Raw genomic sequence first — 24,176 nt, forward strand, 5'->3', positions numbered from 1 at the left:
GCCCAGCACAGGGGTGTGAAATAGAATTTATTGTGGCTCTGATTATGTACACGTTGAGACGTGCCTGGCCGGAACTGGCCGGGCTGGCATGGTTTGTACAATAAATACATCCGCGGGGCCCGCTCTCCGCGGCTCCGAACACCCACACCGGCAGTTCAGTCCAGCTTGCGGGTTCCCAGCTTCATGGGGCCCTTGGCCGCCTTCTTCTCGGCGCGTTTGGCCTCCATCTCCCGCCGACGCTCCTCGCGCTTCTTCCGGGCCAGCTCGGCCTTCCCTTGTCCTGGGAGCAAGAGGAGGAGGAGGTGGGCTGAGGGCTTCAGAAGCACAGGGGGCTCGGCTGCCCAGCCCGCACCTGCCCCAAGGTCAACAGCCCTAGCCGGTCAGCCCTCCGAGGGGAAGCACTTACGGCTCTCCGTCTCCAGACCCTCCCAGTTGTCATCACCCCATGAATCAGGTCTCAGCTGAAAGGCAAGTATGGCTGGAGTCGGGATGGACTCCCAGCTGAGGTCCACCCCAGGCTGTACCCTCGCCCCGACGGGTGCCACGTACCTGGGCGCCAGCTTCCCGTCGTGCAGACAGGGCAGCAAAGGGATCACCTTTGTCACCAGGCTCCGGGCCACCCCAGTTATACTCGCTGGCCAGCCGTGTGCCCTCAAGGGGTGGCTCTGGGGGACTTGGCTCCTGCCAGCCCTGCTCCCATGAGCCCTCAGCTTCCCAGCTGCTCCAGTCTGACTCAGGGGATTTGGCGGCCAGGTTGCTGGTCTGCAGAAGGTGGGGAGGTAGTGCCAGATGGAGTAAGGGTGGGGAGCTGGCCCCACCCCCCACAGAAACACCCGTGTCCCACCCTGCTTACCTGCCCAGCACGACTAGCCTGGCCCCCAGGACTCCAGTCTTCCTGCTGGGCCAACACAGATTCGGCCTCCTGCTGCAGTGTGGGAAGGACAGGGCGGCCACAGATACTCCAGCCCCCACCCAAAGGGCAAGGAAGCCTGCCCGCCCCTTCCCAGCCACAGGCTCCACCCTTTCTTCTTTTGCGTTCCATCTCTTTTGCTCCTCAAGCCTTGTTTCCCATCTCTGGAGTGGACGTGCCATCACTCCTCTGAGGCTGGGGAATGAGATCTAGCTGGTCCACACCCCTCCCCACAGCCCCAGGCCAGAGACTGCTGTCAGCAGATAGAGATACTGGGCCCAGAGGTCTGCCCCCATTCCCTTCAGGGTAGCCCCACTCCATCCTCAGCCCCCGCCCCGCCCGGTAGGCCTGGAAATGGCCTCTCCTTGCTGACCACTGGAGCTTGTGAGGGAGGAACGGGGAGCAGAAGAGAATGAGGAAGACCAATGGGCTGTCCCCCAAAGTGCCCACCTGGACTTCCATCTCCAGCCCTGCTCCCCAGGAGCCCTCGGAGTTTAGTGGGTGTCAGCAGGCAGCTCTTACCCGCAAGGGCCACTCCATGACACCTGCTCACCAGGGGTGCTGTGCAGATGCGGACAGACGTGACCCCAGCCAAGGCCACCGGAGCTCCTTGAAGGCAGCCTCTGACCTTTGAGCTGGCGTTGCCTACAGAGACCCCCTGCGCCCCACTCACCTCCAGGCTGCCCCAGTCTTCGTCGTCCCATCTGTCGGCAGCACCGCCGTCCTCCGCTGTGTCAGTGCCCTCCTCCTGCGTCTCCCAGTGGCCTGGGCTTGCGGGTGTGGCAGGGACAGGGGTGGGGGCCGGAGTAGGGGGTCCTGAGGAGCAGAGGCTTACTGAGCTCCCGTACACTGGGACCCAGGAAGGTCTCCAAACAGGGAGAGGCCGCTGGGGGAGAGGGGAAGGTGTAGAGAGGAAAAGCCCGGGAGGGGACTAGACCCTGCCCTGCCGCCCCCTCCACGTCCCCACCGCCACCCCAGGGGAAGCCAGACAGGGACAGCTCCTGGGTGCCAGCACCCCCGAGCCCTCTCAGACACCAACACAGCCACTCTGGGACACTCACCCTCAGCCGTGGGTCTCTGGGGGACGTTGGTCTCAGCCGGCGCGGCTGCTGGGTGTGCACGGATCAGCTTGGAGGTGAGCGAGGAGACCCCTGTCACAGCCCAGCCTGCCCAGCTGGCTGCACCTCCTCCCATCCCAGGGCTGGAGGCTGCATGGACATCCTTCTCTGGGCAGTGACAGAAGACAGCGACAGGGACGGTCACCCCAGGCTCTCATGGGGAAGGCGACAGGAAGGCAGGAACTAACACAGAGCAACTTGTAGTGGCCCCCCTTCTCCAGGCCCCTGCTCCCGGGTCGGCGAGACGGGAGAGGTGAGGAGCAATGGTGTCAGGTCTGCTCCCTGTGGTTCTTCTAGCTTTCAGGTACTCCAGGGAGGTGGGAGGGGGGCCGTGACAGGTGACCGTCAACGATGTGGTGGGAGGAAGAGGGAACATGAGTGTGAGCCACTCACCCACTTCAGCCAGCTGGGTGGGGTCCTCTGACACAGACTCCAGTTTGGACAGGAAGCTTCGAATGGCCTTGAAGGCCTGTGGGGTAGTAAGGGGCAGAGCTGGGGCCTCCAAGGTTCCCATGAGCCCACCGGGCCAGCCAGGGCCCAGCTACCCCCCAGAGCCCCAGCTCCAGAGCCCGGGCCCAGCTGTGCTTCACCTGGTCTCGCACAGATTTCTCAGGATCCACGGTGAGGCCACAGAGCACAGGCAGGATCTTGTGGGCACAGTCGTTCATCGAGTAGAGGTTGTGGGTGGCAGCAAAGCCCAGGACACCCGCCACTCGGGAAGGTGCAAATGGGTCCTTAGTGGCCCGGCTGAAGGCGGAGATGAGGACCCTGTGCCTGGTCTGGGGAGGGGCAGGGGAGAGGGCTCCTGAGTGCAGGGTCAGTCCTGGGACCCAGAACTGCCAGACCTGCTTCCCAGAGCACAGCCATCCATGGGCCCCCCCCACCCCCAAGTCGGAAAAATGTGAGCTAATCACTAACAAATGAGGAGACTTTTTACTTAAAACTCGATCTTGGCTTCTCCTCCCAGAGCAGTGGGTTCCTGCTGCCTCAGGACAGCGGAGACTGGGGTCTGTGCCTCCCTCCCCACCCGTGCCGCTGACACCTTTCCTTCCTCCCTCCCTCCCTCCCTCCCCACCCGTGCCACTGACACCTTTCCTCCCTCCCTCCCTTCTAACCATCTGGGCACTGCAGGCATCTGCATTTACAGACCCTGGCCAAGGGAACACACTCGGGCCCCAGGGCCAAGCAAGCCTGGGTTCGGTTCCCAGATCCACCACCATCGGAGGATGACTGCACAAGGAGGTTGGCCCTGGAGGACGCTGCGGTCCGGAGGCAGTGACAGAGGCCCCAGCAGTGGGCCGGGCACTCACACTGGCACTGAGGTAGGAGCCGATCTTGCCCAGGCAGACCGTAGTGTTGCAGCGAATGGGGCCCTGATCATCCTTGGCCTGCAGCCGCGCGAAGTGCTTCATCAGCTCCACGTTGAGGTTGGCCTCGTTCAGCTTCGGGGCCAGGAGCAGCATGGACTGCGGGGTGGGGGAGGGTGGAAACTGGGGGCCACAGCCGGCAAAGGGCCACATGGAGGAGTGGCCTCCTGGGAGGGTGTGGAGGCCAACAGTAACACTGGGCTCTGACCGGACCCACCAAGGCTCTCTCAGGCCGACCTCCCAACCTGATCCTGGCCCACACCCAGAACGCTGAGGAAGGGGACACTTCTCTGTCCCCTTGACCCCAAAACCCCCCAAGTTTGTTCCCACTCCTGTCTCCCGCCTTTCTCCTTCTGCTCTCTCTCGCATGCACCTGACTCAGACTTCCACAGAAACACCCCCACCACACTCTACCAACGGGCTCGGGTGGAGGTCACCAGGGACCTCCGTGTTGCTAAATCCATTGGCCAATTCTCCATCCAAACCAAATTTGATCCCTCAGCAGCTGTGACAGCCCCAAGTTCCCCTTCCTCCTCGAGACTTCCATCTCTGGCCCCCCAGGACCCCGCCCTCTCCTGGTTCCCCTCTGACCTCGATGGCTGCTCCTTCTCAGTCTCCTGTGGCCAAGATCCTACCGTTCCGACGCTCAGAGCTGCTCCCTGGGCCCCTTCTCTTGTACACCTCACCCCCTTTGTGGCTTGGAATGCCCTTATTAGCCGACGGTGCCCAGGTGAGCACCTCCGGCCCAGGCTTCTTCCTTAAACCACACACACGTATAACCAGTGGCCGAATAGACACCAGCAGCTGCCTAACAGACGTGGCCAAGAGCAGACCGACCACTTCCCGCAAAACTGCTGCTCCCAGTCTTCTCGGTAAATGGCAACTTAACTTTCCAGTTGCCCAGGCCAGAAACCTCAGAGCCATACTTGGCTCCACAGCCACCCATCAGCACATACCCTCTGGCCCACCTTTGGAACCTGGCCCCTTCTGTCTACCTGCTCCTACCATTCAGATCTGAGCCCCCATGACCTCTCAGACTCCACGTCCCTGCACCATGTCCCTTCAGCCACGTTAAACTTCTTGCGGCTACTTCTCCACTCCAGGTACGTGCTGGCCTCAAGATCTCCGCAAATATTCCTTCTGCAGGGAACACATTTCCTCCCCATCTCCCCGTAACCCGATCCCTTGCCTCCCTTCCTTAAATGACACCTCCTTAGCAAAGTCTTCCCTGATTGCTCTTTTTAAAACTGCAAACCCTTCTCTTCACGCTCTGTGACTTTTTTTTTTTTTAAGGGAAGAGCTTTCTTTTTTTAAGAAAAGATTTTATTTATTTGACAGAAAGAGAGAGACAGCCAGAGGGAACACAAGCAGCGGGGAGTGGGAGAGGGAGAAGCAGGCTTCCCGCTGAGCAGGGAGCCCAATGCGGGGCTCAATCCCAGCACGCTGAGAACATGACATGAGGGGAAGGCAGACGCTTAACGACTGAGCCACCCAGGCACCCCCACTCTGTGACTCTGTGACTCTGCGACTTTCTAACATATCTTTTCTTTTTTTTTTAAGATTTTTTTATTTATTTTATAAAGAGAGCGGTCGCGTGTGCATGTGAGCAGGGGAAGGAGCAGAGGGAGGAGTGGAGGGAGAGGGAGAAGCAGACTCCACGCTGAGCGCAGAGCCCCACGCGGGGCTCAATCTCAGGACTCTGAGATCATGACCTGAGCCAAGATCAGGAGTCAGACAGTCAACCTACTGAGCCACACAGGCAACCCCCTAACATATCTTTTCTAATTCTGTTTCCTGTCTGGCAAGCCCACTCCCCGTCACCTCAAAAAGCAGCTCCATGAGACACCCTGCATCCCGGCACGGGCCACAGGGCTGGGCACTGAGAGACCCTCAGCCAGTGTCTGCTGTGCGGAGGATACAGACCATGCCCATCCTGCTCCCCACCAGCTGCTGAGCTGCACCGGGAGCCTGGACCTACATGCAGGATGGTGCCTGCCCCTCCCTTAACCTGCTCAGACACACAGACCCAAACTGAGGCCTCTGTGTCCTCGTGTGAACCCCCCCACCAAGCCTTGGAAAACCAGGGCACACCTACCTTGACTGTCTGCTCTCGGATGGCAGGGTTGGTGTCCAGGAAGCCGTGTACAACGTGAGGAAAGATCTGCGTGTTGACTGTTGGCTCATCCAGGTACTGGATAAACTGTTCCATCTGTGGCCCAGTAGGTGTGAGAACAGTCAGCCCCTCCTTGCCTGACCACGGCCACCGGCCCATTTTGTGGCTTGGTTATTCCCCCTACACAGGCACTGGCCAGCCAGGTGAGTCTCCTGAGCCCTCCACCTCGCATCTGGCCTTTCTCTAGTCTTAGGACATTGTGGAGTGATGAGGAGAGGCCAGGAGGGTGCTGGGAAGAACTGAGGACTGGGAGCTGGAGGGTCTGGCCTCTGGTCCTGCACCATGCCCCTTCTTAGAGCCTCTACTGCCTCTTCTGTAAAAGGGGCTATCATCCCCACCCAGAAAGTGGCATGGGGAGGGCTCGCATGTTTGGCAGCTGGAGAGGGAATGATACCTGGGAGCCTCTAGGACTTCCTGGCTCATAAGAGGCCCCCGCCCTCAACCCCATAGATCATGTCTGATGCTCCCAACTGCCCTGGTGTTGGCAGGAGAGACACTAGCCCCACTCTAAATAACTCAAGTGACCAAGCCAAGAGATTGGGTTGCAGGGGGAAGGCCTGCAGTTTGGGCAGGCTGTGCCTTCCCAAAGCTACCAATGAGCCCTGTGATGGTCTCGATTTCCTAAGAGCCTAGCCTTACCAGTCCCTCACCTGTGTGTGTTTGGGGAAAAATTCCGGGGTGCCAGGGCAGGGGCTCCGGCCACCTGCCTGGGGCTGGAGGTGAGGCAGGGGTCTCCCCACCAGCCAAGGTGGGGTCTGGGTGGGGTAGAGGGGGACAGGGTCTAACCATAGCCCCTACCTGCTGTAGGAGGCGGATGCGCATGGCCCGGTCAGTGGATGAGAACATCTTGACCACAACAGGGATGATCTTCTGCTGATATTCCTCAGCATTGAGAAACTTGCCCACCTTCAGGAAAGAGCAGGAAGAGGGGGCTCAGCTACCTCCACAGAAGTGGGGTGACTTTACTGGGCTCATTTACTTTCCTTGGGCTCCCTGCTGATTTCCCAGGGTGGGGATGGGGCGATGGTGGAGGGAGTCAGGCACTTCTCCAGCAGCCCCTCTGCCCATACTCCATCTCAGGCAGCCCTGCCCTTAACCTATCTGGGTCAAGGCAGCCTCTTAGGATGATGAAAGGTCTATACCCCTCCGTATAATCAGGCACCAATACATTACGTGGACAGACATGCACACAGAATTCTAACTATAATTCTACAATTTCTGGAGATTCCCAGCCATACAGGATTTGCTTGCTGTCTTCCCCGTTCAGGGAAAAGTGTTCTCCCAGGGTGGACAGAGTGGGGAATGGTAGGTGCCCAAGTAAGGGTGGGCTGGGGTCTAGGAAGGTGGAGAGGATCCAGGCCCTAGAATTCCAAAGAGTAGAGTGCCGAGTGGTCAGGAGAGGGGATGAAAAGTGGGATGGTGAGCAGGTGATCTCCTGGGCCTTGGAAACCGGGGTGCACAAGTCGGACCAAGGTTGCTGTCTTGGGGAAACGGAAGAAGGTCTATGGGCTCTGAAGTAAGGGGTCGTTGGAAAAAGAACTTTAGAGGCACAGGGTTTCCTCTCCCCAAAGACAGGAAGTCCCCACAGCCTCCCTGACAGCTGATCAGGTGGCCCTGGAGAGCTGAACCAACGGGGTATCAGCAGCAAGCTCGTGCGTGCGTGCACATGTGCGTGCGTGTGGGTCTGCCTAACCAGGCCGTCCCTCCCCCAGAGCCTTCTCTCTTGCCAGTCAGGCCCACCCAGCCAGTGTCTGGGTCCCACATTCCCCACCCACCTTGAAGAGGGGGGTGAGGATGACAGCTCCTGCACTGCCAAACTCAAAGGCGGTCAGCAGCTGGGGCAGCACCTTGTGCCGGCAGAAATCCTCTGGGAAAGAGTCTAGGCTCTTGCTCAGCTCTTGGAAGAACTTTTGCTTCTCGGCCGGCTCTTTGATCTGAGGGAACGAGGAGAGGATACAGGTAGGAAACCAGCCTAGTCACGCCATTCCTCAGCTACGGCCAAGGAGCGGGGCTCACCCCCACCCCACCGCCTGAAAGAGAACTGAAGCTCATGGGCTCGGGAGCCCAACGGGGCTGGGTTCAAATCCCAACTCCCCCTTTCAGTAGCCATGTGGCCTTGGGCAAGGGCCTCCATCCGTGAAACGGGGTAATAACTATACCACCTCACAGAGCTGCTGTGCCCAGGAAAGCTGCCGGCTCAGTGCCTGACCCACGGTGGGCGCCGCGTCCGTCAGTGATCGTCATTCCCGTGACGGCGCTGACCTGAGGCTGGGAAAGCAGCCGCTTGGGGCACCAGGTCCTTTGTCAGCCTTGCCTCTACTCCCCACAATCACCCAAGGTGTGTGGACCATTAACCCCGGCACACAGATGAGCAAACTGAGGCTCAGAGAGAGAGGGTGCTTAGTCCATCCCCCGGGCCCTGGCTGGGTTGGCGTTCGTGGCAAGCTGTGGGCAAGGCAGGGATCAGGTCGGCCGACCCCAGACAGGCCAGGCTGTCAGCTCAATGATCCCCACAACCTCCCTTGGAGGCTGTCACCCTCAGAGCTCACATTTCCTGAGGACAGACTGCAGGCCAGCCAGAGTTCTATACTAAAACCTTTATGCCGGGGCGCCTGGGTGGCTCAGTCATTAAGCGTCTGCCTTCGGCTCAGGGCATGATCCCAGGGTCCCCGGGATCGAGCCCCACATCGGGCTCCCTGCTCCGCGGGAAGCCTGCTTCTCCCTCTCCCACTCCCCCTGCTTGTGTTCCCTCTCTCGCCGTGTCTCTCTCTGTCAAATAAATAAATAAAGTATTTTTAAAAATAAATAAATAAAAAATAAAACCTTTATGCAGGTTAAATAATCCCCCCACAACTTTACGACATAGGTGCCAACATAATCCTCATTTACTCCACCGAGGATGCTGAAGCACAGAGAGGGCAAGGAATCAGTCCAAAATCACACAGCTAAAAAGCAGTCAGGGGAAAGTGTGACTCAGTGCTCTGGTACCTCCACGGTGCTGCAGAGAGGTGCTCATCCCCTCATGCCCAGGCAAGGAGGCTGAGGCTCAAGGTCACCAGCCAGGAGTCACTGGGCAGGGATTATGACCTAGTCCTGTATGCTTCCAAAGTTCCTGTGCTCACTACTGTACCCTCGTTCCCCAAGCTGCTGCCTGGCCCAGAAGAGCTGACCTCTGGCTGGGGATGAGGAGGACCTGGTTGGCGCCTGAGCAGCTCAGTCGAGCATGGGAGGCGGGCTTCGTGCTCTGACAGCAGGCCTCATGGGGCGCTGAGGCCCAGAGGAAGACCCAACCACACCCCAGGTTGCCTAGCTGGGCTCTCTCCACTGGTCTGCCCAATGATGGGAAGAGGGGCCCCTAGGCGCTGCCCTCCCACATTCTCCTTGGGAGACAGCCCATCTCCTCTGGAACACATTTTAAGCAAGGCAGCCTGGCAGAGTCAGCCATGTGAGGAGAACTCCATGTAACAAAGCTCCTGCTGCCCCCACACTGCCCAGGAGGCACGGGGTTCAGCATTTCCAGCACTTCTGCCTCGAGATGCAGCTCAGGTTCCCCGTGCTCTGAAGAGTCCACAGACCCTGCTCCATCAAAGTCTGTGCCAGTGTCTGTCACTCCTCCAGATTCTCAGTCACCTTTCTGTGTGCCCCCCCCCAACAACCAGGTCAGAGCAGGTATCCAGGGCTGAGCCTTCCTCCTTCATTCCCTACAACAACCTATAGGTCAGCAGAGACTGTTATCCCCATCATACAGATATGGAAGCCGAAGTTGAAGGAGACTGAGCCAAGGATCCCTTCCTCACATCTTTCCATTTGTTCTTCCCCCTTCCTGGAACATTCTTCCCCAATTACCATCCCCATGGCTCCCACCTTCCCACTCTTCAGCTCAAATGTCAGCTCTGAGAGAGCCCTTCCCTGAGCACCCTTGACCCACTATTTTCCTTCCTGGTGCTTATTGCTGCCCTGGGGAGTACAAATTTTCTTTTATGTATTTTCTGTCCCTCTCTGCCAGCGAGAGTCCCCGAGGGTGGGTACCTGGTCCATTTACTCCCTGCTCGATCCTTCGAGGGCAGGAGCCTAGGTCTGACTCTCCATCCCCACCCTGTTGCCCACAGCACATTGCGACACTGAGCACGGCAGACATCACGGTCAGGGCCAGCATGTACGGTGCAATCAGTGAGGTGCCAGGAGCAGTCACTAAGTACCTACTACGTGCCAGATGCTATACTGTGCACTTCAAACTCACTCCTCACCAAGCTCCTTTGAAGTAGGTACTAGTATTAGTAACGAGTGTCAGACAAGTCACACAGTAAGAGTTGGAGCCAGGGTTCAGGCCCAGAGAGCCTGGCTCCACACTCCGTGCTTGTTTCCCAGGGTCTAATTATGAGGGAGCCCACAAAGTGGGGAGGGAGGGCCAGGGTGAAGAACACAGAACCAAAGCCCAGGGTGGGCTGGGGGGCTCACCTGAATCTCTTCCAAAAAGAGGTTGGTCTCCACAAAGCGGTTGTTCATGAAGCCACCGGGCGCCCGGCAGTTCTGGAGGAAGCGGGCTGGATTGGGACGCACCTTGGGGTTGGCTCCCACTAGCTCGCAGTAATGGGGCACCAGCGATTTGGGGATCTATGGGAAAAGGGTGAGCGTCAGGGCAGGGCTGGTTGGTTGGCAGAGAGGAGCTGGGATTGGGTCAGACACTCACCTTCCCAGGGTTGCGCAGGGCAGCTGCCCGAGGTAGGGGCCCATTGAAGACTTCCCAGATGAGGCAGCCCAAGCGCCACATGTCAGCTGACCTGAAGCAGGGCAGTGACCAGAGCTGCTGGAGGTCTTGCCACCCGCCAGCATAGGCTTCCAACCTGCCTTGGTCACCAGACACTAACTGCATGGCAGACACTGAGCTATGTCCCTCAGCTGATCCTCCCATCAGCCCTGAGACGCAGGGTTCATTAGTCCCATTGGACAGATAAAGAAAGTGAGGCTCAGGGAAGCAAGAACATCCACCCCAGGTCACATATCTTTCAGATTCAGAACCACCAAAACACACTCAAAGCCTGTGTTTTTCCTGCCCTACCTCCCGGAGGACCCTGGTTCCCTCCCCAGCTGGGCAGCAGGGGACAGGGGGAGTGCCAGCTAGCTGAGGGGTCCCGAGGCCGCAGAAGCTTCCAGAATAGGGCAGGCTGGGGCATGCCGCCCCCAGTCACCCACCATTTCTCCCTGACTGCTCTGCCACTGCCATCAGCCAACTCCGGGGGGTCATACTGCTCAAGTTCAGGGACCCCCTTCCGGGGGGGCCCCCCGCCATTGCCCTGAGACGAATACATGTAGTCCAGGCCGCCCAGCTTCCACTCGCCAGCGCGGTCCACGAACACAGCGGCCATGCAGACATTGTTGTGGATGAGGCTGCAGTCATTGACCAGGAAGCTGAGGGCTTTCTGGGGGCAGAAGGAGCCGTCACACTCCAGCAACTCAAGTCCCCCACCCTGTGCTCATCACCACTGCCCCCCATCTCACCACAATCTGGTGTAGCCCCCAGGAAAGCTCCAGCTCCTTCAGGCCACCGGCCTCGGCTCGCTCCTTGAGGTACATTTTCAGTGGGGTCACTGCCTCTGTCACTACATGGAGGCATCTGTCTGTCTGAAGAAGGGGACATGGCGGGAGAGGAAGGGGCGATGAGAGGCACAGGGAGACAGACAGCTGGTGGCGGGAGAATCCAATCTGGGGGTGCTGAGGCAGAAGGGGTGGGAGCTGAGGGGCAGGAAACAGAAGACACGACTGGGAGACTGGGAGAAAGCGAGGGGCAGAGATGGGGCAGCCCGGGCAGCAGGTACCTCCAGCCCATCGATGTAGGCCAGAATGTTGGGGTGCCGGAGAGTTTTGAGGCGCTTGAAGGCAGCTTTGGCCACCTGGGTCTGCTCGTCGGCACCGGGCTTCACATCATACACGAAGATGGACACCGGGCTGCCTGTGGCCTGGGGGGAGGGCAGAGGGACCTGAGGGATGTGGGCCGGGCCCCAGGCGACCACTCCAGCTCCGAGATGGTCCGCAGAGCTGGTAAGTGCGGGGAGGAAAGGGCCACCGCCGGTCTCTCCCCAGGTCAGCCCTCGGACACTGAGCCGGGCCCACGTGATCCCGGTTCCGTCCGCCTGTCGTCCCTCGGTCCTTCCGCCCGCCACGTCGGCCCTGCCCGGCCCCCTCCCCCGGCCCGTTGCCCGGGAGGCTCCGCAGCCACGTCAGGCGGGGCGCGACGCGGCGGGGCCGGCGGCGCTGACTAGGCGAAGCCGAGGTCGGCCGCGGCCTGCGGAGCCGGGCCGCGCTCACCTTCTTGCGGCCGCGGTGCAGGACCCAGGGCCCGGGCGGGCCGCCCTCGGGGGGGTCCGGGCTGAGCTCGAACGGGAAGTCCCGGACCGGGTCCCGGGCAAAGAACCACATCGTTTACGCCGCCGCCGCCGCCGCAGGCTAGAGCGCCTCTGCTCCGGGTCCTCGGGCCTCCGAGCCGGGAGGGGCGGGGCGAGGGCGGGGCCTGGTCCGGTGGGCGGAGTAGACGAGGGGGCGGGGCATCGGGCGAGATCGGTGGGCGGAGCCGGCGGCGCGAAGACCGACTCGAGGCCGCGCGGCCCAGGATTTACTGGCCGGGCGCCACAAGTTACCGGGTGTATGGCCCTAGCAGGTCACCCAAACTCTCTGAGCCTCTGTATCCTTATATCTAAAATGTGGGTGATAGTAGAGTCCACCTCCCAGCGTTATTATGGGGATGAGAACTTGAGAAGGGACAGGGGATGGAGAAACTGAGGCTTGGAGGAAGAGAGCCAGGGAGACGGAAGAGGCAGTCATAGACAGAAGTGAAGGGGTGAAGTAAGAAGTGGGGTAGACAGAGGCTTAGGGAGGACGATTGTCCCCAAGCCAGATGTTCTCTCCCATCAGCCAGTGGGCGGCTCCAGGATCCCGTGAGGCATCAGTGTTGATGGAATGACTGAGTGACCAGGGAAGAAGCTCAAGGAGACAGAGCCCCTGAGAAGCCAGGTGGGGGAGGGGCAGAGAGTAAAGCAAAAGTCCAGGGGGCGTCCCGGAACCCTGTGGCAGGGAGGGAAGAAGCAGTAACTCCAGGAAAAGAGAAGAGTGGAGGAGGAAGGAGGAATAGCCCAGAACATCCAGAAGAGGCCGGAGGGCCAGGAGGGGCCCTTGCTCACCTGGGCCCACAGAGCTGGCTGTCTGGTCTACAAGGCCGGCATCTTTTCCAGGCTCCCCATTTCCTGTGCAGGTAGGGGTTTTCTGTGGCAAAGTGGTGTCAGCAGCCCAAGTGCCAGTCACACTAGAGGGGACCTAGCCTCTTAGCTGGACAGAGCCCAGTGTCCAGGAGATACTGGGCTGGCAATGACCCCCCCTTCAGGTCGGGTCTCAGGGGACCCAGGGTTGGGGACGGTCGTGCAGCCACACACTATGGAGTGTGGGTGAGATCCTAGAACTGATTATGAAATGTTAGTTGGGAGGCTTTTGGGAGCACACTCGAGAGTGGGGATGCCAATGTCAGCAGAGCTGGGTTCAACTTCCTGCTCATGCCCTCTCACTGGCTGTGGGAACTTACCTTATCCTCTGGAAGCCTTGCTTCCCTCATCTGTAAATTGGAACAAACAGTACCCTGCACCTCACCTGACAGAGAAGAGCCCTTCAGCACAGACTCATTGTGTCCCTTTCCTTGTCCAAGTACCTGTGAGGGACGGTCACACGGAGGGAGGGTTGCACAGGGTGTTGGCTGCTCAGAGCAGAATAGAAGTAACCACTAGAGATTTTCCTGTGAGCATCTGTATGAAGACAGTGACAACACTGCAAATATGGAATTTGCAATATTGTGGGGCGGGAAGCTTACGGTCGCAGTGGGGGTGCGGGGAGCAAGTAGAGGTCTTGAATGCCAGAACACATAGCCTAGAATTTTATCCCACCAGGGAGGTAAGCCAGAGCCTGAGCTGTGTGCTTGTGAGTGTGAAATGATGGAGATGACACTTTGGAGTCATGGTGGAAGGGGACGGTTTGAGAACATAGGGTTCATGTGGTGGCATTTAGTTAGTGGTACGTTCTCTTAGCACCTACTGAGTGTTTGGTCTGTGCAGTGCACGGGGGCCTTGCCTGGGGAGGAAACAGGTGCAGAAAGGAAAGGCCACTGGGCTGAGGGGGAGGAAGATCTGGGAGTCCCCAGTGCACAGAGGGACAGCAGGGAGGTAGGGGCCAAGTCCAGCACAGGCTGGGCAGGCCACACCGGAAAGCAGAGCTACAAATGAAGAACCAGGAAAGGGAGCCTTCCCTACAGATTCTCTGTTAACTAACCCTGCTTCTACAGTGGAACTGAACACAGAGAGGCTACCGTCTTAGGAAGGCGACAGCGTCCCTTTCCCCAGTTCTCTCCTTGTGCCCACCTTGCCCTCACATCGTGAGCCTCCATGTCATCAACTGCAAAATGGGGATAATACCATTTCCCCATCGCTGCCCTAAGAGGGAGGACTGGTGTTCTTCCCATCTTACAAATGAGGAACCCAAAGCTCTGAATGCTCACACAGAGGAAGAGGCAGCCTGGGCCCAGTGCTGCTGGCTGCCTGCCTCTCCAGCCGGGACAAATCCAAGCAGCCCCGCAAGCCCCACCATGACCTGGAGACGTGGTGTGGCCGGCACGCATGCGTTCTGTGGGGCACCAGGGGCCCAGCTGCTCCCGAGGCGGTACAGTGAGATGTCAAGTGGGCGGAACCTGGAGGCAGATGCCTCGGGTTGAATCCCACGTCTATGGGATCTTGGGAAGTCACTTCACGCGTGTTCCTCGCCTGTAAACGGATGACTCTCAGAGTAATGAAGCATTAGCCCCTGTGGTTAACAGAAATACTTGGCCCCGAATAAGTAGCACCCTGCCAAGGGAAATGGAAGGCGTTAAAAAGGAAGTTGTAGACAAGCCTTGTGGTGTTTATACAAAATAAAGAGGGGGAAATTGGAAAGTGATGGAAGTGACTTATTAACCAGGGATCTTCAGAAGATGTCACTGGAGACGAAGCAACCCACCAAGGCAGGAAAACCAAACCCCCAAACACGGTGCCTCTGAGAAGGCAGAGTAGAAGGAGATAAAGCGAGGGTCATAGTCAAGGTTAGGACAGTGTTTTCAGTCCTGCAATACATTAAGGTAACCAAATATTTTTATTTTTTTCACAGGAAACTGAGGGTTCTTTATTCTCACTGTACTTTTCTCTCTCTCTCTCTCTCTCTCTCTTTATGAATGGGAGAGTATTGTTCCTCTCCTTTCATGAAAGAGAAACATTTCTGTTACCAAGTTGATAAGGAGCTGTAGAAATCCTTTGGTTTTATGTATTCAGGTAATATTCTGCCCTCAAAGTGTCTGGAGTTGGGGTGAAGAGAACTTCTGGATTTTAGGTGCTGCTGGTGGGAATTGATTGACACAGCTGTAGTGAAGGACAGCTTGGCAACACCTGTTAAACTTCACTCCAGTAATTCTGCTTCTAGAAATGTATGCTTCACAAACCCTCATTCTAGTATGCAATGATTTATACAAAGTTGCGTAGTTGAGAGAACGTGGATTTTGGAGCCGGACTGCCTGTATCCCAGCTCTGCTCTTTACGAGTTGTGTGACCGTGGGCAAGTTACTTACTCTCCTTGTACCTCGTTTTTTTCATCTGCAAATGGGTAGAATAATAGTATTTATTCCACAGGTGAGGTAGGCTGAATAAAGTCTGTTCACATGTCCACCTCTTAATCCTAGGACCCTGTGAATATGTTACCTTACATGGCAAAAGGGACTTCACTGTTGTGATCAAGTCAAGGATCTTGGGCATCTGGCTGGCTCAGATGGTTGAGCGTCTGCCTTCGGCTCAGGTCATGAATCCGGAGTCCTGGGATCGACCCCGACCCCCGCTCAGGCTCCCTGCTCCGCGGGAAGCCTGCTTCTCCCTCTTCCGCTCCCCCTGCTTGCATTCCCTCTCTCGCTGTGTCTGTCAAATAAATAAACAAAATCTTAAAAAAAAAAAAAAAAGAAGGGACACGGCTTTGCCAACACCTTCATCTTAGATTTCTGACATCCAGAAGTGTACGATAATAAAGGAGTGTAATTTTAAGCCACTGAATTTGTGGAAACTAATACAAAAGGCACGTTGTGAGGATTTGTGAGTTACTATAAGTAACTGCTTCAGTGCGTAGCATGTAGCTGGTGTTCAGTAGATGTGGAACAGAGGGCTGCTTGTACTCTTGGAAACGTGGAGTAATCCACATGGCCTGCAGGAGTGGAGGGATTCAAAACTCCATGCATACCACGAAACCACGGCAATGGCTGATAAGAGGCTGTTCTATAGGTACTGGCGAGACAGGATGGTGACGAGGACAGGGATGATGACAATGACGTCACTGCTGTTTTCTGCGTCCTCTCTGCCTGTCAGGCACTGAGCTAAGTGCTCTCCCTCCTTCCCATCCTCATAAGGGATATGTGGGATCTGTTTCAGTCTGAGAGAAACCACAAAGTGATTTGAACAGGAAAAGTCTAACATAAAGAATTATTAACTGTAGGGCGCCTGGTGGCTCAGTTGGCTAAGCGACTGCCTTCGGCTCAGGTCATGATCCTGGGGTCCCGGGATCGAGTCCCGCATCGGGCTCCCTGCTCAGCGGGGAGTCTGCTTCTCCCTCTGACCCTCCCCCTTCTCATGCTCTCTCTCATTCTCTCTCTCAAATAAATAAAATCTTTAAAAAAAAGAATTATTAACTGTAAATACACAAAATCTTTAAAAAAAAGAATTATTAACTGTAACAGGGGACTGGAGTAACAAGGTATTAGCTAGTAAGAAGTAAAGAGGACTCTTTTTTTTAAAGATTTTTATTTATTTATTTGACAGAGAGAACAAGCAGGGGGAGCAGCAGGCAGAGGGAGAAGCAGGCTCATGGCATCATGACCTGAGCCGAAGGCAGACACTTTTTTTTTTAAGATTTTATTTATTTATTCATGAGAGACAGAGGGAGAGAGAGAGAGAGAGAAGCAGAGGGAGAAGTAGGCTCCCAAGGAGCAGGGAGCCTGACGCGGGACTCGATCCCAGGACCCTGGGATCACGACCTGAGCCGAAGGCAGACGCTTAACGACTGAGCCACCCAGGCGCCCCCGAAGGCAGACACTTAGCCGACGGAGCCACCAGGGCACCCCAGAAGTAAAGATAACTCTAAAGAATATTTGAAAAGTAGATATAAGGAGCAGCCCTCATCCCCAGGGCTGAGATAGATCACTTCCTCCCCCAGCGAGAAGGGCCCCCATCCAGCCTCAGGTCTGAGCTCCAGACCTGGTTAGAGATGGAACAGCTGTAGCTCCTTGGATGGTAGAGACGTTGCTGAAGTCCTGTGCAGGCCCCATGGAACTTGCTGGAAAGCCATGCTTTAGGGTGCTGGGGAAGAGGCACTCCACTGCTCCCAGGGTGGGCGTGGGATGCTAAGGGGAAGCAGCTGATGGTGGGTGCTGCTGGCTACCTTCGCTGAAGGAGCCTGTACCTGGGGCAGGAGCTGAGCTGGAGAAGCTGGGCGTGCTACAGAAGCCAGATGAGAGGTGCGCATCACAACCAGGAAGCAAAACTTCTGCCTCAAGAAATGGCTGTCAGCGCCCTCTACCGGCAAATTTTAGCATTGTTCCACTTGGCAAAGGAAAATATTTAAAGGGCCCAGATCCATTTTTCACAAAGCAGACAAATACCATTGTATTTGGAGCTGAGAGGCAATAAATAACTGGCATGGAACCATTAGTTCCACGTTCACAGATAAGGAAATGGAGACCCCAGAGAGGGGAACAGCACAAGCAGTCCGAGGATTTGCTTTGCTCTACGAAGTGTTTAGAAAGCAGGTTGCAACATCCGGGCTACATCACTGTGGTAATGACTCCGCTGACCACGAACATGCACAGACATACTCTCCAAGCCTGGAGAAATACGCACACCAAATGCCACTGGTTCCCTCCAGGGCATGCAGATTACAGGGAATTCTCCTTGCTACATTATTAAGTTGAACAGTATGAAATTGCTGTGTTTGTAGGTCAAAAAAACAGTGAAGTACTGGAAATTTCATGCAACTCAACATAGTATTTTTTAAAGATTTTTATTTATTCATTTGACAGAGAGAGAGAGAGAGCACAAGCAGGGGGAACAGCAGAGGGAGAGGGAGAAGCAGACTCCCTACTGAGCAGAGAGCCAGTCGTGGGGCTCGATTCCAGGACCCTGAGATCATGACCTGAACTGAATTTAGATGCTTAACCGACTGAGCCACCGAGGCGCCCCTCAACATGGTATTTCTGTGATGTAATGTTTGAAGTTTTGATCAGTGTGAATTGCTTTTATAAATAGAAAATTATATATATATATGTACGCATACACATATACTTCACACACACATATATACATAATAAATGTATGAATTACGTATGTGCTTTGGAAAGTCCTTCCTCTGTCTTTTGCCTGCAGTGGTATCTTTCCCTTCAATAAAATAGAAAATTTAAGCTTAGCTAACAGGGACCTAAAGACTTCAGGAGAAAATATTTGTTGTTCAACCCACTGGGAGGTTTCAAGAGCTACTTGCTAATGGTCCAAGCTTTATTTCTTTCCTTTTTTTTTAAATTTCTTATTTTTTATTCAATGTGTGTGTGTACATGTGTGTAATTTTTTTTAAGATTTTATTTTATTTATTTGAGAGAGAGTGAGTGAGAGAAAGAGTATGAGAGGGGGAAGGGTCAGAGAAGAAGCAGGCTCCCCGCTGAGCTGGGAGCCTGATGTGGGACTTGAACCTGGAATTCCGGGATCATGACCTGAGCTGAAGGCAGTCGTTTAACCAACTGAGCCACCCAGGTGCCCATTTCCTTTTTTTTTTTTAAGTAGGTCCCATGCCCAGCATGGAGCCCAATGCAGGATTCAGACTCACAACCCTGAGATCAAGACCTGAGCTGAGACCAAGAGTCAGACGCTCAACTGACTGAGCCACCCAGGCGCCCTCATGCTTTATTTCTTGACAGCTTACCGTATGGAGAACCTGTCATTTGTGATCTTTCTACTTATTTTATGATATTTAAGTCATGAAACAGAAAAGCTGCTATTAAACAATGGCGGGTCTTATGTGATAGTTAACCACATTTCCTTTTAGAAAGTATTTGAATTGAGCTTTGTCCTAAGTCTAAAATATTGAGAATTGGGGCATTTGGGTGGCTCAGTTGGTTAAGCGTCTGCCTTCAGCTCAGGTCATGGTCCCAGGGTCCTGGGATCGAGCTCTGAATCAAGCCCCGCATCGGGCTTCCTGCTCAGCGGGGAATCTGCTTCTCCCTCTCTCTCTGCTGCTCCCCCATGCTCCTGCTCACTCTCTCTCTCAAAAAAATAAGTAAAATCTAAAATTAAAATAATTCAAATATTGAGAGTTAAAGAAGACACTTCAATGTCTGCAAAACCATGAGAATAACTTTAAGGCAAAAGTTACTTTGCCTCGGGGTGCCTGCGTGGCTCAGTCAGTTGAGCGTCTGCCTTCGGCTCAGGTCATGATCCCAGGGTCCTGGGATCGAGCCCCGCATCGGGCTCCCTGCTCCGCGGGAAGCCTGCTTCTCCCTCTCCCACTGCCCCTGCTTGTGTTCCCTCTCTCACCATCTCTCTCGGTCAAATAAATAAACAAAATCTTTAAAAATAAAGAAAGAAAGAAATAAAAAGAAATAAACAAATTCACATAGAGTTGCAAGGGATTGGATTCAGAGAAGCTAAAACAGTCTTGAAAAAGAACAAAGTTGGAGGACTCATTCTTCCCGATTTCAAAATTTCAAAATCAAGACAATGCAGTATTGGCATAAGGATAAACATATAGAGAAAGGGAATAGAATTAAGAGTTCTAAAATATCTTGACTGTGGTAGTAACTACATGGGTACATACATTTGTCAGAACTCATTCACCTGTCCACTTAAAAGCTATGAATTCTATTGCTTATAAATTATACCTAAGTAGAGATTTTTTTTTAAGATTTTATTTATTTATTTGACGGAGAGAGACACAGCGAGAGAGGGAACACAAGCAGGGGGAGTGGGAGAGGGAGAAGCCGGCTTCCCAGGGAGCAGGGAGCCCGATGTGGGGCTCGATCCCAGGACCCTGGGATCATGACCTGAGTCGAAGGCAGACGCCCAACAACTGAGCCACCCAGGAGCCCCAAGATGATTTTTTTTTTAAGAAACATGGCTCCTCACTCAAAGAGTAAAGCCAAAACACAATGGCATCCTGACAAAGTACACACATGTGCTCTCAGAACACTGTGTTGTGTGAAAACGTGACAACTACTCTGCTTTTGGTCTATCTGATGACACTTGCTTGTAGATAAAATCTTTCCCAACCAATGATTCCCGTGGGGAGGCTTGGAAAACACCCTTGGTTTGAGGTGGGGAAGATGGAGCCAGGAGAGGGGCAGATATGCGAGGCCCCTTGATCAGGTTATGGCAGTTCTGGCAGAAGGCAGGGACCGTTGAGGCGGGGGCACAGAGTGCACATTAGAAACATCCATCAGGCTGCAGCCCGGGAAAAGACTAGAAGGAATAACAGAATCTTCTAGAGCACAGTCAGGAGGGATTGTGGAGGTCTGGTGCAGGGAGCATGGGCAGTGCAGAAGCTGTGTTGGGGGGTGGAGAGTCAGGAATGAAAACAGAGGGCAAAACAGGTGTTTCTCACATACGTTCCGATTATCGACCCCTCAGAAACTCTCGCTGAAAGAATTTTCAGAAGATGTGCCTTACCAGGAAGGGCCTTGAGCCCAGAAGGAAAGAACAGGATTCAAGAAAGCCATGGTGAGCAGAGAAAGGGACCAGAGTGGGTCAGGCAGAAAGGACAATGATTAGCACTCATGTCGGGACATGGGAAAACAAGGTGGCCCTGGGTCTTCCGCAGTAGCAGGCAGGGATGTGCTGAGGTTCTTGAGCTCGGGCTGAGGGTACAGAGCCCTCAGGTAGCTGTGTTTCTCAGTGCCCCGCTTCCGCATGCAAGAGGATGTCAAAAGATTAGAAACAGTGTGAGTTTCAAAGCAGTGGAAAGAGAAACAAAGGAATCAGGAGAAGGTGAAGGTAGGGAAGGCTGGGGAAAGGAGGCAGGGCAGGGAGCTGGAGGGATCTACACCTCAGCGGGGGCGTGGAGCAGCGCGGGACAGAGGACCGTCTGGAGTTGAGAGTGTGACCCCACAGACAATAGCCTTCTGGGCTCATGCTGTGCCCCTTCCTTGGGGTGATCTGTCCCTGCATGTGTGAGCCCCAACATTTCACTAAGGCCTAACTCAGATGCTTTCTCCTCCAGGAAGCCTACCCTCCTTCCAGCCCACGAGGCCCTTGTCCTGACTCCTGGGCACCCAGCCTTCCTAAGTGCGAGTCAAGGTGGATGGCATGGGCCCATGTCTGCTCTGTCACCGGCCTGGGCCCCAGTTGGCTGGCGGATGTGTGCAGAGAGTGTGGCTGGGTGTATGCCCGGGTACCTGGCTTCAAATCTCAGCTACTGACTATGAGTAATCTGTGTGTTACTGTTATGAGCGAAGGAGCCGGCTAGCGCAGGATGTGACCATCTGGTGGGGTGACCAGTGCTAAGGCAGGGCTTGGATGGGAAACCGGAATACAGGCCTCCGGGAGGCTCAGGGAACATGCAGGAGGATGAGAGACGAGGGCAGAGGGCAGTTAGGGAACGCTTCATCACTGCGGGAGCTTCTGAGCTAGACCTGGAAGGAGTGGGATTTATACACGGAGATGAGCAGGGCAGAGAATACTCCAGAAAGGGGGAAAGGCATGAGGGAAGGCCAGAGATGGGACAGTGAGGGGCTGTGTGTGGGGAGAAAGTGGTTCTTTTAGGGGGAAGGAAGGAGGGGCAGGTCGAGCAGGGATGTGGGTGTCAGAGGCTGGATGGAGGCAGGAGAAGAGGGCACAGAAGAATCTGGATGGGAGGGCGCCTGGGTGGCTCAGTCGTTAAGCGTCTGCCTTCGGCTCAGGTCATGGTCCCAGGGTCCTGGGATCGAGCCCCGCATCGGGCGCCCTGCTCGGCGGGAAGCCTGCTTCTCCCTCTCCCGCTCCCCCTGCTTCTGTTCCTGCTCTCGCTGTCTCTCTCTGTCAAATAAATAAAATCTTTCTTAAAAAAAAAAAAAAGAATCTGGATGGGAACCCTGGCGGGGTCAGTGACAGTGGACGAGCAGGAAGCAGAGGAGGGTCTTGGTAGCCCGCTGGGTCTGGAAGACACCCTGGCAGCCATAACGTAGGGACGATGACAGGGAGGGCAGCCTGGTGGCAGCGCCCACAGTGAGCAGGGCAGGAGACTGACGGCGCAGGCGAGTGAGAGAGAGGAGGCGGGACGGGCCCGCGGAACCCGTGAGGAGATGCCAGGGGGAGAAATGGAGCGGGGGGGTCACCTGGCGCGGGGAGGAGGGCACCCACGAGGAGGTGTCCAGCCCCGAGCTGAAATGCGGTTTTGAGACTCTCCAAGGGGGACACATCACCTGTCAAAGCTTCCGGCAGAGGGAGAGAGTGAGGTCGGACGGTCCTTCCTCTGCCCACCTCCCAAGGCTCCCTTCCGAGCCCCGGGGCCGGTGACCGTGGAACAGTCTCTGTCATCTGGTCGTCCCTCAGGGTGCCGGCTCCTCGAGCGCGCAGACCTTGATGGCTGGTTCATCTCAGTATCTCCAGGCCCAGGACGGTGCCTCGCTGGCGCTCGGTCAGTATTGGCTGAATGAGCGAATAAATAAATAAATGCATGAAGCCGCCTTCAAGAGGCAGGAGGAAGGGCGCCTGGGTGGCTCAGTTGGTTAAGCGACTGCCTTCGGCTCAGGTCATGATCCTGGAGTCCCGGGATCGAGTCCCGCGTCGGGCTCCCTGCTCGGCGGGGAGTCTGCTTCTCCCTCTGACCTTCCCCCCTTCATGCTCTCTCTCTCTCATTCGTTCTCTCAAATAAAAAAGAGGCAGGAGAAAGAGAATGCAGAGCCTGTTGAACTGCACGGAGAAGCCAAAAAGCTCCGCCCCCCCCCCCCCCCCCCCCCCCCCCCCCCCTCAGGTGCCCCCCCCCCCCTGACGTCACCGTCGGGGCGGTCCCTGGTAGCTGGCCCCTCCCCCCAAGGCCTAATTCTGAGCTCCCGCCCATCCCCTCTCATCGCTCGGACACCCCCTGGGCCTCTCAGACACAACCGTCCAGCAACACTCGCCTCCTTGTCTTCACCTGCCCCAGAACCTCCCCACCTGCCCGGCTCTGTCCCTCTCACGGCCGGCACTTCTGTGCCCTCCATGCCTGAAGCCAGACACCAGGGGCCTTCCTCAAAGCCACTGTCTCCCTCAGTCCCAGCCTAAGTGTCTCGCTCCCTCAACGCCCTGGTCTCCAGACCTCCAGTCTTTCCTCACTGACATCGCGGAGAGTCGTGTTCCATCATCTGCTCTCCAGGGCAAAACCCTAACTTCTCTGGGGTTCCAGGGCCTTAACCACCAGCCACTCCAGCTTCTCCTTCTCCCCCGCTTCCAACCTCCCCCCTCCCCACCCTAGCCACCCTGGGTCCCAGTGCCCTGCATTTTCCTACCCTCGAGCTGCCCACGCTCTTCTCTCCAGATGAAAGTCACCCTTCTCTTGTCCGTCCTACAAACTCCTATTCATTCTCTGCGGCTCCAGCCACATGCCCCTCTCTCCAGCCCTCCCTGAACTCTTGGGGATGAGGGCACTGCGTCTGTGCCCCCCTAGTGCGCGCTGGATATATGCTATACCTAGCCTGATCTTTGTGACAGCATCCTGGCTAAGATATTATTATAGCCATTTGACAGGAGAATAAAACAAGGCTTAAAGGGGGTGAGTAACTTTCCCAGGTGCACGCGGCCAGTGGGTGCAGGAATCTGCAGGAATCCAGCAGGACTGGAGCTGGAGTTCCACACTGCTGTATGGAGGTGTACGATCATTGTTTCTTTAAATCACTCTGCGTCAAGACTTGGAGCTGCTGAAGAGGGTCCATTATTTTCCTGTGCATCTTCACCATCTTCTTCTTAGTGTTTGGGCAGAACACAGCAAGGTGTTCAAAAGGTGTTTTTCCTTGTATGTGCATGTCCTTTCTTTGACAGCTTTACTGGTGTACAACAAAGTATCTCAAGTGTCTAATTTGATGAGTTTTGACATCAGTGCACATCTATGAAACCAACACCGCAATCAAGGCAATGTCACCCGAAAGCTTTCCTTGTGGGGCGCCTGGGTGGCTCAGTCATTAAGCGTCTGCCTTCGGCTCAGGTCATGATCCCAGGGTCCTGGGATCGAGCCCCACATCGGGCTCCCTGCTTGGCGGGAAGCCTGCTTCTCCCTCTCCCACTCCCCCTGCTTGTGTTCCTGCTCTCGCTGTCTCTCTGTCAAATAAATAAATAAAATCTAAAAAAAAAAAAAAAAAGGTTTCCTTGTGCCCCTCGGCAACTCCTAATCTGCTGTTATTTCAGGTTAGTTTTCTTTTTTTGAGAATTTTAAATAAATGGAGCCAGAAAAAAAAATAAATAAATAAATGGAGCCAGACTGCATGTACTTTTTATTTTTTAGATTTTATGTATTTGTTTGTTTGTTTAGAGAGCCCAAGTGTGGGGAAGAGCAGAGGGAGAGGGAGAGAATCCCAAGCG

The 24,176-nt window shown here is 55.4% G+C and overlaps 1 protein-coding gene across 3 annotated transcripts; it reads right to left on the reverse strand.

Moving 5' to 3' along the window:
- Positions 1 to 14: 14 nt before the first annotated feature.
- On the reverse strand, positions 15 to 12,057 carry SCYL1 (SCY1 like pseudokinase 1). Of its 3 annotated transcripts, none has more exons than XM_025878817.2 (18): positions 11,875 to 12,057; positions 11,385 to 11,525; positions 11,068 to 11,190; positions 10,762 to 10,988; positions 10,259 to 10,349; positions 10,027 to 10,182; positions 7,344 to 7,502; positions 6,367 to 6,474; positions 5,491 to 5,604; positions 3,339 to 3,494; positions 2,619 to 2,807; positions 2,422 to 2,497; positions 1,972 to 2,136; positions 1,584 to 1,726; positions 854 to 922; positions 550 to 762; positions 407 to 461; positions 15 to 280 (listed from the first exon to the last, which is right to left on the reverse strand). In XM_025878817.2, the coding sequence occupies exons 1-18, from the start codon at positions 11,983 to 11,985 to the stop codon at positions 156 to 158; spliced, it is 2,421 nt and encodes an 806-aa protein (XP_025734602.1). In that variant the 5' UTR covers positions 11,986 to 12,057; the 3' UTR covers positions 15 to 155. The 3 variants fall into 3 exon arrangements, with proteins under 3 accessions (XP_025734602.1, XP_025734601.1, XP_025734603.1); XM_025878816.2 differs by having other exon boundaries at positions 854 to 925; XM_025878818.2 differs by lacking the exons at positions 15 to 280; positions 407 to 461; positions 550 to 762 and having other exon boundaries at positions 914 to 1,105.
- Positions 12,058 to 24,176: the final 12,119 nt, after the last annotated feature.

This window comes from Callorhinus ursinus, unplaced genomic scaffold (assembly GCF_003265705.2).
Source record: "Callorhinus ursinus isolate GAN/ISIS: 27379988/994484 unplaced genomic scaffold, GSC_fseal_2.0 scaffold51, whole genome shotgun sequence".
NCBI classification, from domain to species: domain Eukaryota; kingdom Metazoa; phylum Chordata; class Mammalia; order Carnivora; family Otariidae; genus Callorhinus; species Callorhinus ursinus.